The 16,338-nt window shown below is 40.4% G+C and overlaps 1 protein-coding gene across 3 annotated transcripts in view; it reads right to left on the reverse strand.

The window, feature by feature from the left end:
* Positions 1–16,338, reverse strand: part of GRID1 (glutamate ionotropic receptor delta type subunit 1) — a 1,874,363-nt gene that overhangs the window by 163,445 nt on the left and 1,694,580 nt on the right. For all 3 annotated transcript variants that reach the window (XM_075348983.1, XM_075348986.1, XM_075348985.1), the window contains exon 13: positions 12,659–12,854. In XM_075348983.1, coding sequence (XP_075205098.1) covers positions 12,659–12,854 — 196 coding nt within the window. The remainder of the gene's footprint in view (positions 1–12,658; positions 12,855–16,338) is intronic.

The following is a 16,338-nucleotide window of genomic DNA, read 5'->3' on the forward strand; positions in this document are numbered from 1 at the left end:
TCCCTCCCACTCCAGGAAGTGGACGTTCGCCGCCCACATCGAGGTCGCACGAGAGGTAAGTATGTGTGACAGGGTTACTGACTTTGTGCGACACGGGCAGCAATTTGCCCGTGACGCAAAAAGGACGGGGGCGGGTACGATCGATTGTGAAATCGCACAATCGGTCGTACCATGTAAAGCAGCCTTTAGAATCTCTGGCTTAATACTAGCTGTTAAAACAAAGCTAGTATTAACTCATTATTACCCAGCAAGCCACCTGGCTTCAAGGCTGCTGGAAGAGGTGGATACAGCGCCTGATGATGGCGCTTCTATGAGAGCGCCATTTTCTGGGGCGGCTGCGGACTGCAATTCGCAGCAGAGGGGCCCAGAAACCTCGGGCTAACCTGTGCTGCGGATTCCAATCCCCAGCTGTCTAGTTGTACCCGGCTGGACACAAAAATGGGGCGAAGCCCACGTGTTTTTTTTTTTAATCATTTCATGAAATTCATGAAATAATTAAAAAAAGGGCTTCCCTATATTTTTAGTTCCCTGCCGGGTACAAATAGGCAGCTGGGGGTTGGGGGCAGCCGTACCTGCCTGCTGTTCCTAGCTACCATACAAAAATATGGCGACGCCCACGTCATTTTTTTGGTGGGCAAAAAACTCCTGCATACAGTCCTGGATGGAGGTAGAAAGAGGTTTTTTGCCCAGCTCACCTGTGTGATGGAAGCCAGTAATCCTGGGCTGTGCACGGAGAAGAGGTTTGGAGAGCCAGTCCATGTGCATTGAAATTGGTTGAAGGATTTCACCAGCACAAAACTCCAGGCATTTTGTTCTTTAAAATAAAAATTCCTTTATTTTCTTATCATTAAAAAGTCCATGCTATGGTGGTCAAGCCCATGTCAGAGAGGACGCGTTTCGAACATCCAGTTCTTATTCAGTCTCTAAACCATCTAGTCACAGAACTGTTTAAAAAGGGCTGAACCCAAACATGTGATCAAATGCAAGGAGAGAGCAAGACAATTACAATTACATGGATACAATTACTGCATTCAAAGAAAAAAAGTTTGTTCGTGATTTAAGGGACTATGAGGATAATAAAATCTACAATTGGCATAATTCCAGGAGATTTTTCCAAGCTGGTCCCAGATCCATATTGAAAAATCATAAAAGACGTAATAATTCTACTCGTGTCAATTTTTCTTCTACGGACTTTGTAACGACTGATGTGGACTCTACAGACTATAATACTGACACGTCCGATAATAATTTTGACACTCCATCCACTTCTTCAAGTGTGTCAAAAAACTTGAAAAATCAGCCGTTTTTTCAAAAAAATCGAAAAAAACAAGGAGGAGCGGCCGCAAACATAGAAAGTCATGTGTACCAACACAATCATTTCACGAGGGGGAAAAGGAAATGAATATTGATAATAATAATTTTTCTGTTATAAATATGTCGGCATGCATTTTAAACAGTAGTGAAATTAGTGTTTTGAAAAGGGGTTTAAATTTTGTTCCCAACAAGAGGTTTGATCTTTTTAAAACAATACTAGATGTTAATAAGTTTATCCGAAAATTAACAGTAAAAAAACACTTCTTTCACGATGAAAATGAGGTTAATGTTCCTAATGTTTCAAATGCATCAGCTGACATTTTTTTCTCTCCTATGTCATTTAAAGAACAAATGGCTTTACAAGATTTGCATGATTTGTCAAGTGATAGTGGTGCCGGGCCCAATCCACATTGTGCAGTTTCCCACTTTAATGTTCCTAATCCCAGTAATGATAAGAAAATAAAGGAATTTTTATTTTAAAGAACAAAATGCCTGGAGTTTTGTGCTGGTGAAATCCTTCAACCAATTTCAATGCACATGGACTGGCTCTCCAAACCTCTTCTCCGTGCACAGCCCAGGATTACTGGCTTCCATCACACAGGTGAGCTGGGCAAAAAACCTCTTTCTACCTTCACCTTGAGCTGCTATACCCGTGCTCCCTGTGATTCATGAATAGGAACTGTCAGTAAGTCAATTATCATTGTTTTGGATCTTTTCAATAAGAGACATTGTATACTATATATGATGAAATTGCATGACTCATAGTTCCTTATAAAAAATTGTGTCATAAAAAGGAAGACCAGATGAATGAAGGTAATAGCAATCAGATTTTTGTTACTTCAGATAAACTACGTATGGAGAGAGCAGCAAAAATGTTTTCATTGAATAAGCAAGATACCCCCTTGGAAACGCACACAGAAATGAATCAAATTATGTGGGAATTAGAAAAAGTGATGTCAGCGAGAATTCGTACCTGGTGGGACAGTGTAACCTTGCAAGCATATCTTGACAAAAATATGGTTCCCAGGGGACTTCGGCTGAACAAAAGACCCACAGTTGAATTTAATCAAGAATTTGTTGCAAAATGGGACACTATCTTATCTGAATGCTCCAAAAAACTTATTCAATTAATTATAGAACAAGAACGAAATAAAATAGGTGTGTTGGAGAATAAGATTAAAGAAATTGAAGTTTCCCTTGAACAATATTCAGGTCTGGATGCTTATAAGACCACGAAAGACCAGATAAACACTAAAATCATTGCCCTTGAGGATACAATTACTGCATTCAAAGAAAAAAAGTTTGTTCGTGATTTAAGGGACTATGAGGATAATAAAATCTACAATTGGCATAATTCCAGGAGATTTTTCCAAGCTGGTCCCAGATCCATATTGAAAAATCATAAAAGACGTAATAATTCTACTCGTGTCAATTTTTCTTCTACGGACTTTGAAACGACTGATGTGGACTCTACAGACTATAATACTGACACGTCCGATAATAATTTTGACACTCCATCCACTTCTTCAAGTGTGTCAAAAAACTTGAAAAATCAGCCGTTTTTTCAAAAAAATCGAAAAAAACAAGGAGGAGCAGCCGCAAACATAGAAAGTCATGTGTACCAACACAATCATTTCACGAGGGGGAAAAGGAAATTAATATTGATAATAATAATTTTTCTGTTATAAATATGTCGGCATGCATTTTAAACAGTAGTGAAATTAGTGTTTTGAAAAGGGGTTTAAATTTTGTTCCCAACAAGAGGTTTGATCTTTTTAAAACAATACTAGATGTTAATAAGTTTATCCGAAAATTAACAGTAAAAAAACACTTCTTTCACGATGAAAATGAGGTTAATGTTCCTAATGTTTCAAATGCATCAGCTGACATTTTTTTCTCTCCTATGTCATTTAAAGAACAAATGGCTTTACAAGATTTGCATGATTTGTCAAGTGATAGTGGTGCCGGGCCCAATCCACATTGTGTAGTTTCCCACTTTAATGTTCCTAATCCCAGTTTTTATCCCATACCTTCGAGGTGTGATCAGATGACTGATTTCCAGAACATAGTAGAAAAGGAATTAACTGCTCTTTCTCATTTACAAGAACCTATGGTTCAAAATTTGTCTAAGGCCTCTGCCACACTCACGTGAATTTCACGCACGTGCCGAGAGACACGTATTTCCCCTGCGTGTTGCGTGCAGGTAAGTACGTGTCTCTGGTACGTGCGTGACACGTGTGTTCTACGTGTGCTATCCGCGATAGAATAATAGAGCGGCGGTCGGCAGCAAGAGGCAGCAGCGGCAGAGACAGGAGGGCTGGAGAAGGTGAGTTAATGTTTTTTTTTTTTTTCCCTGACATGTGTGTTTACTCCGGCGCGTGTCACACGGGACCGCATCCACACTACACCCGTGTGGTACGGGTGCGGGCCGTGTAACACCCGTGCTGCCGGAGAAAACACTGACATGTCAGCGCTTTGAAAATCGCACACACATACAAACGCACACGGACACACGTTCCGTGTGGTTTTACGTGTGTGTGCCTGCTACCATAGGGTAGCATTGCTGTACAAGTCTCCGTGCCGCCGGTACGTGTAAAAAATGACAAACACGTGCCGGAGGCACGGATGTGTGGCGCAGGCCTTAGACTGAGAAGGATGCGATTATTTCCTTGCAAAAAAACTCTAACATCATAATAAAAAATTCTGACAAGGGGGGGGCAGTCGTAGTTTTGGATACTGGACTTTATGAAAGGGAGGTATTGACTATTTTACAGGATTGTGATACCTACAGGAGAGTCGATCGTGACCCCTCTGCAGATATAAAAAAATCCTTGGAAAAAATTCTAGAAGAAGGCTTACATTTGGGTTTAATTGATGAAAAATTGAGAGATTATCTTAATCCATCTTATTGTTTAACACCATTATTACATGCCTTACCCAAGTCACATAAAAACCAATTTCCCCCAAAAATGAGACCGATTGTCTCAGGTATAGATTCTTATACTGAACATCTAGCAGAGTGGTTGGATAACCACCTTCAATTTCTTCCTAAAATGTCTCCTGGCTATGTCCTGGATAGCAAACATGTGTTGAATATTATTTCTCAGATGAAATGGCAAGATAATTTTAGTTGGTTAACTTGTGATGTGCAATCACTGTATACATCCATTCCACATTCTCTTGCCATTTTAGCGTTGAAAGATTTGCTCAAAAAATATTCTGACTACTCACTTGAATTACAGGACTATTTGATTGACGTAACTGAGTTTTTACTCAAGAACAACTATTTCACCTTTTTAAATAAAGGATATATTCAGTTACAGGGATGTTCAATGGGCGCACGGTTTTCCCCCTCTCTAGCAGGCATATTTATGTTTTGGTGGGAAGAACAATATATTTTCAATCAGTGCAATCCTTTTTTCTCGGATATAGCATTATATCTGAGATTTATAGATGATGTACTTATTGTATGGCAAAATCCAAACAAAAAAATTGAGGATTTCATATCATATATTAATAATAATGCCCATAATCTTTTTTTCACTTTTTTTCATGATGTATCAAAAATTAATTTTTTGGATATACAATTCCATGGGAAGGGTGACAATGGAGAAATTAATTGTAGTCTTTATAGAAAACCCATATCAGGCAACTCACTATTACATGCGGGAAGTTGCCATCCAAAGCATGTTATAAATAACATCCCTACAGGTGAATATGTCTGTGCTAGGAGATGTTGCAACACCCAAAATGGTTTTGAGGTAGAATGCAGCACTATTGAAAAAAGGTTTTTGGCAAGAGGGTATAAAATGACAAATCTCCAGAAAGCCAAAACCAAGGCAATCAAAGTGAGTAGATCACAATATTTGGACATGAATAAAACCAGAGATAATCCCCAGAAAGAATTGTCAGTTGTTTTTTCAACAACATACAGTAGAATTATTATGATGTAATTAAAATTATTAAAAAATATTTACCCATTTTATCTACAGATGACACATTACACAAAATCTTAAAAAATGGAGTTAAATTTGTTTCAAAAAGGAACATTACATTGGGATCCATGTTATCACCTAGTGATCATATGAATAGGTGCGGTTCCACTAAAAAAGAAAAAAACACTGGCAATTGGTTACCCAGCACAGGCTCTTTCAAATGTGGCCACAGATCGTGTGGACTATGCGGTTATATGTCAAATGTGAAGGAATTTTCTTCATTTACAGATAAAAAAACGTATAAAATAATGTCACTCATAAACTGCAGTTCAGACCATGTGGTTTATTTAATATCGTGTACTATTTGCCAGTTACAATATATAGGCAGCACTTGTCGTTCTCTCAGAAAGAGGATATCTGAACACATTTATGATGTTAATAATGCCACCACCAGAAAATTATCAGGAGCGTCTCAACATTTTCGCGACGCACATGCAGGTAATTTAACAGGCATGAAAGTCAATGCCATTGAAAAAATTCAACTACCTAGAAGAGGTGGAAATTTGAAAGATATCCTCTTTCAGAGAGAAATAAAATGGATGTTTTTAATGGGCACAAGATTTCCGAAAGGTTTAAATAAAAGAAATGAATTGATGTTTGCATATTAATCTGGCTAAAAAAACTTTGTATATATATAAGTGTTATAAGCATTATATGGAGTGATATAACTCAAGGGGTTAATGTTTTTGTAATTGTCTTGCTCTCTCCTTGCATTTGATCACATGTTTGGGTTCAGCCCTTTTTAAACAGTTCTGTGACTAGATGGTTTAGAGACTGAATAAGAACTGGATGTTCGAAACGCGTCCTCTCTGACATGGGCTTGACCACCATAGCATGGACTTTTTAATGATAAGAAAATAAAGGAATTTTTATTTTAAAGAACAAAATGCCTGGAGTTTTGTGCTGGTGAAATCCTTCAACCAATTTCAGTCCTGGATGGAGTATGCTGAGCCTTGTAGTTCTGCAGCTGCTGTCCTGCATAGACTAGTGAATGGAACATGCTGAGCCTTGTCGTTCTGCAGCTGCTGTCTGCTCTCCTCCATACAGACAGACAGCAGCTGCAGAACTACAAAGCACAGCATACTCCATCTAGGACTGTATGCTGGAGTTTTTTGCCCCCCAAAAAAATTATGTGGGCTTCACCATATTTTTGTATGCTATCCAGGTACAGCAGGCAGCTACCGGCTGCCCCTAACCCCAAGCTGCCTATTTGTACCCGGTTAGAAACCAAAAATATAAGAAAGCCCTTTTTTTATTATTTAATGAATTTCATGAAATAATTAAAAAACAAATGACGTGGGCTTCGCCATATTTTTGTCTGCAGCCAGGTACAACTAGGCAGCTGGGGATTGGAATCCGCAGCACATGTTGGCCCGAACTTTCTGGGCCCCTATGCTGCGAATTGCAGTACGCAGCTGCCCCAGAAAATGGCGCTTTCATAGAAGCGTCATCTTCTGGCGCTGTATCCAACTATTCCAGCTGCCCTGGTGATGGGCGGTTCGCTGGGTAATAATGGGGTTAGGGCTAGCTGTATATTATCAACTGAAATCATTATTTCCCAGCGAGCCACCGGCATCAGGGCAGCTGGAAGAGTTGGATACAGCGCCTGTAGATGGCGCTTCTATGAGAACGCCATTTTCTGTGGCGGCTGCGGACTGCAATTCACAGCAGAGGGGCCCAGAAAGCTTGGGCTAACCTGTGCTGCGGATCCAATCCCCTGCTGCCTAGCTGTACCCGGCTGGACACAAAAATGGGGTGAAGCCTACATTGTTTTTTTTTTTTAATTATTTCATGAAATTCATGAAATAATTAAAAAAAGGGCTTCCCTATATTTTTAGTTCCCAGCCAGGTACAAATAGGCAGCTGGGGGTTGGGAGCAGCCCATACCTGCCTGCTGTACCTGGCTAGCATACAAAAATATGGCGAAGCTCACGTCATTTTTTTGTAGTTTTTTGGCAAAAAAAATAAAAAATGCTTCCCTGGATTTTTCATTGCCAGTGAAGGTAACACCAAGCAGTGGAGGTTAGCAGCCAGTAGCTGCTTGGATTACCTTTAGCTAGCAATACAAAAAATGCAGCGGTAGCCCATATATATTTTTTTTAATTATTTATTTAAATACCTAAAAAAAAAGGGCTTCCCTGTATTTTGATTGCTGGACATCACAGTGCTGTAAGAATAAATGTTTAAAAAAAATGTTGTAGCGCTCCGCGTTATTTTTGATTCTCAGCGCAGATACAGCAGACAGCTACGGGTTGCCACCCCCATCTGCCTGGCGTTACCTTGTTGACTGGCAATCAAAATACAGGGAAGCCCATTATTTTTTTTTATTTAAAAAAATAGTTAACAAAATATGACGTTGGGTCCCCCCATTTTTGATAGCCAGCTAGGGTAAAGCAGGAGGCTGTAGCCTGAAAACCACAGCTGGCAGCTTTACCGTGGTTGGGGATCCAATGTGGAGGTCATCCCAGGCTCTTTTTTATAATTGTTTTAAAAATATTAATAATTACAAAATAAATGTAGGGTCCCCCCCAATTGGATCACTAGCCAAGGTAAAGCGGACAGCTGTGGTCTAGTATTCTCAGGGTGGAAAGGTCCATAGTTATTGGCCCCTCACAGCCTAAAAATAGCAGGCCGCAGGTGCCCCAGAAGTGGCGCATCCACTAGATGCGCCAATCCTGGCACTTCAGCCCAGCTCATCCCGTGCACTGGTGCAGTGGCAAACGGGGTAATAAATGAGGTTGATACTAGCTGTAAGGTCACCTGACATCAAGCCCAGCAGTTTGTGATGTCATGGCTTCTTTCACATACCTGACATCACAAACTGTCAGTACTAACAAAACAAATAGACAAAAAAAATGTATTTGAAAAAAACACTCCCCAAAACATTCCCTCTTTCACCAATTTATTGTAAGGAAAAAAAGTAAAGGGGTCCCACGATAACTCTGGACCATCTAGAATATGGGGGACACGCTCAGGGAATGTATCCCCCATTTTCTAGGAATGCAGACCCTCCATGTGAGGAGTGTGGGTGCAATGAATCTGCACCCACTCTCCCCGGGTCCACAGCAGCAGAGTCCATGTCGTAAGTGTTGCTACCAAAGCTGCAATGCCCTGCTCATGAGGTAAAGGCATGCCTAATCAGGAGAACTATTCTACATTTCCAAATATCGGTATTTGCTGATATTATTGCTATTCCACCTACTATATATTGGGGATAGGATCTTAGAGATAAAAATACCCCTTTAAGTCCAGTTATCCAGCTGAATGAATACTAAACAACAGAGCTCGCTATTTAGTTATGTTTTCTTGTGGCGTATAACGGACTCTCATGTTTGGTAGTCGTTCAGCAGGGCAACTATAAAATCAAATACCTTTATTTGAAAATGTAGTATAGCTCTCCTTATCAACTATGTTCCTTACCTCATGAGCAGGGCATTGAAGTAGCTTACAGATGCATGGTGACTACCACTCACTGTGTCTGAAGACAGGAAGCTGAGCTGACTGCTGCTCTGTGCATGCAGCAGCGTCTATTGTGAAGGAGGGGGCCGCGGTGGATCAACGCTTTACAAGAACGGGGGTCACCGGGGAACACCAGTGGCGTTATAGGGGGTGACCTGGCAGGGCCTGGGGAGGAGATTTCTGTCGCATGTGTCATGGCACATGCGAAAGAAACCAGAGGAGTAGGGTTAATGCGGCCGGCGCGCTGCTGTGCGCGTGGCCATCTTGGATTTCCGGGAGTGGGTCAAAGGGGGGCACTTTGGCGACACCGGGGGACCGGAGGGGACCGGGGAGGAGATTTATCTCCCATCTGACATGTTTGGGTCACCTTGGGTCACCATGACAATGATCAGGCCCACGTAATTACTCCGTGGGTGCATTGATCAGAGAGAATAGGGAGTGTGAATCTTCTCCCAATCCCTTAAGTGCCCTGATTGATATGAATTGTGGCACTTAGGGGGTTAAACCGCCAGGGACAGTGCGGGTACCATCCCTGGCTATTAGGGCCGGGGCTCGGCTGTCAGATAAACTGTGTCCCCGGCTAAAAATTGCAGGGTCACAGTGCCCTGAGCCCCCACGATTGTTGTATGTACAGAAAAGTCCAAGGTCAGGAAGCACCAGAAAAATTAGGACATGCCAGTACATCCAAGATCGTTAAGGGGTTAAGACCTCCTGATTTGCACTGATGAAACAACCATAAACCCATGTCTGCAAATGGAGAGCATGGTTTGGCTTCTTATCCAAAGTTATGTGGCAAGGCTTGTTAAAGGGTTGATATTTACTTTTAAGATTGCTACATCGTATAAGTCGCACTAGAATTCATCTCCTCTTCCTCTATGAAGAGGTTAATTTTAGTGATGGGCGAACTCAAACTATAAAGTTCGGGGTCTGTACAAAACACATAGTGTTTGTGCACATGATCCCAAACATGAGTTTTCATGGGAAACTCATGTTACAGTTCGGGTACAGGACCTGTAAAAAAAAGCACATTACTAAAAAACATTATGATTACACCAGTGCCACGATGCATTCTGCAGATCCGCTATCTCCCGGCCGTTTCTGCTTCCGGATCTGATCATTAACTTTTGGTGGTATCACTGCACTGCTCGTCACTCAGCAGTTTTCAGCTTTTTTCGGCCGTCTTCGCAGTGACGTCAGAGTTCCCCGGGTCCATGAGCCATGGACTCGATTAAACTTTGACGCCACTGTGCGAGTCTTGCATCGGTATCACCCGGCACACTCTCCTTACAGGAGCGGGTCGGTTGCATATATTTCCATGCAGATGAGGCGCTCCAGTCAGGAGAGTGTGCGCAGTGTTGGGTGATACCGATGAGAGAATCACAGGAGTCATACGCAAGTGGAGTCATACCCTCACTATCAGCCTGCTTCTCGCTCTGTAGAGACGCTTGTATGTACAGAGCAATGAAACAGAGATGACATTGCTGTCCCTGCTTCTCGCTCTGTTTAGATGCTTGTCTTTACAGAGCGATGAAGCAGAGCTGACATTGCTATCCCTGCTTCTCGCTCTGTATAGATGCTTGTCTGTACAGAGCGAAGAAGCAGAGCTGACATTGCTCTCCCTGTGGACTACGTCGGACTAAGGATGTTTTTATAATAAAGATTGAGTCTCTAATTGTTTTTTTGTTTTATCGCTAATAAAAAAAAATAAATTTATGTGTTGTTTATTTTTTACGGTTTACTTGAAATTCATGGTGGCCATTTCTAATTTGACATGAGACACCATGAATTTCACGCTTATTATCAGCTAAGAATACAAAGCTGGTATTAATCCCTTTATTACCCAGCGTGCCCCCGCCATCAGCTGTGCACTCAGGTGAAGTCTCTGACAGCTCTCAGCTGAGTCTGTGTGAGCAGACCTATGTTTGTCTCCTCACAAAGATGTAGCAGAGCTGAAAATGCTCGCCCACCTTTGGACTACATTGGACTACAGGATTTTTATGGATAATAAAGATGGAGTCCTAAATGTCTTCTGTTTTATTTCAAATAAAAATTTTTTTTCCGTGTGTTGTTTTATTTTACTGTTAAAATAACAGAAAATCACAGATGCTGTGACATACTGGGCGTCTGTGATTTGACGCTGGAGTAACCTGAAACCAGCCCACACATTCTAGCATCTTGAATGTATGGGCAAATTTCAGGTTACTCCAACAGCCAACCACAGATGCACATTCTGCGTGACAGCATCTGAAATTGGCTGTTGGGTCCCTCACACAGATAGTAGTGTAAAAATAAATAGTTAAAAAAATGACATAGCGCTCTGCGGTATTTTTGATTCTCAGCACAGATAAAGCGGATGGCTATGGGCTGCCACCCCCATCTGTCTGGCTTTTCCTTGACTGGCAATCAAAATATGGGGAAACCCATGCATTTTTTTTATTATTTAAAAAAATAATAAAAAATGTGTGGTCTCCCGCCATATTTTGATCGAAAGCCAGGTAAAAGCAGGTATCTGGGGGCTGGGATTCTCAGCGTGGTAAGGCCAAAGTGTTTTGGGCCCTCCACTCTAAAAACCACAGCCCACTACTGCCCCTGAAAAAGGAGAATTGTTTCTTAGCGCCATTTCCAGGCACTTTTCCTGGCTCATCCAGCGGCCTGGATGGAGGTGGCATGCTGGGTAATAAAGGGGTTAATACCAGCTTTGTATTCTATGCTGGTACTAAGCCCAAAATTCATGGTGTTACGCCAAGTTAGACATGGCCACCATGAATTTCTAGTAAACAGTAAAAAAAACACAACACAATTTTTTTTTTAGAAATAAATAAAAAAAACATTTAGAGACTCCATCTTTATTATAAAAAAATCCTTAGTCCGACATAGTCCACACGGAGAGCAATGTCAGCTCTGCTTCATCACTCGGTACAGACAAGCGTCTCTACAGAGCGAGAAGCAGGGAGAGCAATGGCAGCTCTGCTTCATCGCTCTGTATAGACAAGCATCTCTATAGAGTGAGGAGCAGGCTGACACTGACAGTGATAGTCAAAGTTCAATTGAGTCCATGGACTCGGGTGAACCCTGACGTCACTGCGAAAACAGCCGAAGACTGCCGAGTGATGAGCAGTTCAGTAAATACCCCCAAAAGTTAATGATCAGACACAGAAGCAGAAGCGGCCGGCAGACAGAGTCTGCAGGACGCGTCGCGGTACCTGTAAGTATAAAAACAATTTTTATTATAAGCTATATTCTTTTTTTTACAGCCCCCTCTGCCACCATCCAATAACTGTAAAGTCCAAGCTCGGGGTTCGGAAGCAAGTTTGTGTTATCTCCCAACCCGAACACTGACTTTACAAAATGTTTGGGCGAGTCTCCCGATCCCAAACATTGAGGGGGTTCGCCCATCACTAGTTAATTGTGATAAAAACAAACTGTTGCAAGAAATTTTCACCCAAAAAGCATAAAAAAGAATAAATTGGATAAAAAAATGCAGCAATTATGCTGTAATCAAAGCAGAATAATTTTGTGTATTTTGCAGAAAAAATGCATTAGAAAAAACAGTGTTTTTGCAAATGGAAACATGGCCTTATAATGGCATTTTTTGTGTGTTGTCAATATGACTTTCATTTACGACATACAATAATATTCTTCCTTTTGTTTTCATCACAAATGGCTTTCCAATTTTTTAACATCTTTAAAAATATAAAATTGTTTAAAAGAACTGAAGTCCTCAGTGGTTGATACCTTTTAAAAATAAAAAACTTTTACCCTCTAAAATGTATTAAACATATTCTGTATTCATATCCATACATAATAAAGATACATAGGAGGCATAATTGCTATAGTCATGATTCTATCTCAAAGTTATTGCTAATAATGAATGAAGATATCTTCCTTACCTTCCTAATACCTTCTGATGGACTGGATACACAATTTTCAGCTCCATTGTTTTTGCTAATAGTTCTCCAGAGTTCTGCAAATGTGCTGTCCTGTTCCAGAGTGTTAGTTCCTTTCGCTTTAAAATATTCATATACTGCTGAATCTTTTACTGTCCCATAAGATAAATCCATTTGTTTGGCCAAGTCTTGAAATGTTCTATAACAAAAATCATGTTTTTAAATGTTAGGAAAACAAAACAAACCATTAAAAACAGCAATAAATAATATACATATGTAAAAATATATAAGAAGAATGAAGTACAAATATATTTGCTTATCCATCAAAGGACACAAAATTACAATGTATTGTTATAGTATTGGCAGCTTAATTGGTATTCCCATCTACAAGATCTATCCCAATATGTAGTAGGGGTAATAATATTAGCAAGTACCTCCAATTAGAAATGCATTATAGTTACCCTGATTAGTTATGTCTCTTACCTCATGTGCAGGGTATTACAGTATCTCAGTTGTCCATGGTTACGACCACTTGCAACTAACTGTCTCTACGTGTGTCTGTAACCATGGATACCTATGCTGCAATGCCCACCACATGAGGTAAGAGACATAGTTAACAGGAGAACTATACTACATTTTTAATTGTAGGTATTTGCTAATATTATCATTACATCTTCTATATATTGGGATAGGATCTTGGAAATGAGATTACCCCAATATGCTGCTAATGTTCTAAAAATACATTCAAATATTATTACACCCATTAAATATTGGGATAATATTTTGAAAATGCGTCTACCCCTTTAAAGAGTAATCTGGATTTTACCACGAAAATTAAGCAATCATTTGCGAAAATACGCTATTAGGATGGATATCATTGAGGGAAGCCATTACAATGGTCATCACATGGCTGAAAGTAGGTATATCACAATTTAACATTCACAAGAAAACTGCTTAAATTGGTTAACAGAATCAAATTCTATTATACACTTTAAGCATTTGTCAAGCGATTAGATTACATTTTTTTACATAATTTTGTGTTACCTTTGACTTCTTGATGTTATAATTAATATTATTATTATTATTATTGTTATTACATTTTGGAAAGTATTATTGCGACTGAAAAATGGCTGTTTGGGCTTTACAATTTGTTCTTTATTTTTAGCATTTAATACGTGGTTTAAAGAATTTTATACTTTGACAGATTGGTAAATTTCCCAACAGCAACTTTAAAAGGTGCTTTACATGCTGCGGCATCGCTTGCGATAGCTAGTGATGTCGTGCGCGATAGCACCCACCCACATCGTTGTTTCGTCATGGGTGTGATCGCTGCCGTAGCGAACAATATCGCTACGGCAGCGTCACACACACATACCTGCTTAGCGACGTCGCTAGAGACACCGAACAATCTCTCCTTTAAGGGGGTGGTTCGTTCGGCGTCACAGTGGCGTCACTAAGCAGCCGCCCAATAGCAGAGGAGGGGCGGAGATGAGCGGCTGGAACATGCCGCACCTCCTTCCTTCCTCATTGTCGGTGGACGCAGGTAAGGAGATGTTCGTCGTTCCTGCGGTGTCACACATAGCGATGTGTGATGCCGCAGGAACGACGTACAACCAGCGGCATGCACCACCAACGATATGAAGAGCAGCGACGTGTCAACGATCAACGATTTTTGACGTTTTTGCGATCGTTGATCGTCGCTCCTTTTAGTCACACACAACGATATCACTAACAGCGCCGGATGTGCATCACGAACACCGTGACTCCGACGATATATCGTTAGCGATATCGTTGTGTGTAAAGTACCCTTAAGATCTCTCCACACGTGTTTAAAGGATTTAGATCTGGACTCATTGCTGCCACTTCATAACTCTATAGTGCTTTATTTCCATCTATTTATGGGTGCTTCTTGAAGTATGTATGGGATCATGGTCTGGCTGGAAGACACATGACCTAGGATACAAACCCAGCTTTTTGGTATTAAGCACTAAACTGTGACTGGTGATGCATAAACTCAGACTATGAAAGTCTGGATCCTCGCTGGTTACCTTGTACCCGTGCACCAATCCTGGGTTGGAGTTCCCAGGGAACTCTGGGTAACTATTCAGATCCGTTCAAATGGGTAATTAAAAAAAGAAAGGAAAAAGAAAGAAAATAATAAACTAGACAGGTTATACTTACCAGTCTCAGTGCAGCTGTAACACTACTTCTAGGGCCACTCATTAACTCATACATTTGCACTGTTTCCCCCACCCACCTTCTGCTGATAACAGCGATGCTGCTCTGATCAGCAGAAATTAACAGATGATCAGACTAGGCACTGATAAAGTCACCTAGGGGGACTAGTAAAATAAATAAAAAAATGTAAAAAAAAGTTTGAAAAAGTGTGAAAAAATAAAAAAACACAAAAGTTCAAATCACTACCCTTTCGCTCCATTGAAAATAAAACAATAAAATAATAAAAAAAACACATATTTGGTATTGTCATGCTCAGCAATACCCAAACTAGCAAAATCTAAAATAAATTAATCTGATTGGTAGATGGCGTGGCGATAAAAAAAAATTCCAAATGCCAAAATTTTGTTCTTTGGTAACCGCAAAATTATTTAAAATGAAATAAGAGGTGATCTAAAAGTAAGCATCTACACAAAACGGTATAATTAAAACCATCAGCTCAAGATGCAAAAAATAAGCCATTACTAAGCCTAAGATCTCAAAAATTAAAACTCTATGGGTCTCAGAAAATGACGACAAAAGCACAATTCTGTTTTTGGACAAACTTATCAATTTTTTAACCCCTTAGCTAACAGTAAAAGTATACATGTTTGTTATGAACTTGTATTGACCTGAGGCATCATACAAACACCTTAGTTTTACCATATAGTGAACAGGGTTATGATTCACCGCTATGATTGATGTTACCAACTGTTCATGCCTCTTTCATTCCCGGAAAAGGTGAGTAATATGCTGGTGTCATCCTTAACACGATCTCCTAGATCTAACGAGATATTGATCGATGTGGCTTCGTTTAGAATATGCACGTGTGACGGCTCAGAGACAACCTATGTACGATCTTTGCAGATCGTATATACGACCTGGGCGTGTCGCATCGCATATGAGATTGCATATGAAATCGTACCGTGTAAAGCAGCCTTACGAACCTCATGTTCAGTTTTGTATATTTTTGTCCAGCAAAATAGATCAATGTATGATTTTTGGATTTGCAGTCCATGTATTTTTTTCCACAGTTCTGGCATATTGAATGGCATATGGCATCTTTTTTTGTTTTATTTAGACCAGCAGTCCTCCCATTTGACCCAGTTGTTTTTAAATTAACAAGAAACTGCAATAAGGGTTCAGCCTTTTTGTGCGCCCAGCTCACAGTCTGAGAACGTGTGAAAGGTGAGTCTTTTAGATCTATTCACTTGTCATCTAGTACTGTTCTTTGGGCACTGTTGCTATGATTTTGGGCTTGTGGAGTGTTGTGGCCTGGAATCACAGGACTTAGCTAAGAAGCACGTGTTGTGGGAAACCATTTCACCCATCCTGATGGTGCGCTGTTGCTGTGATGATGGTTGGTGCATAGCCCACTGAAAGATTTACTATGACGTGGCATTGGACTTCTTACAGTTTGATTAGAATGCTTAACTGAGAACCTCATGTTCAGTTTTGTAAATTTTTTC

This window comes from Anomaloglossus baeobatrachus, chromosome 5, assembly GCF_048569485.1.
Source record: "Anomaloglossus baeobatrachus isolate aAnoBae1 chromosome 5, aAnoBae1.hap1, whole genome shotgun sequence".
Classification (NCBI taxonomy): Eukaryota; Metazoa; Chordata; class Amphibia; order Anura; family Aromobatidae; genus Anomaloglossus; species Anomaloglossus baeobatrachus.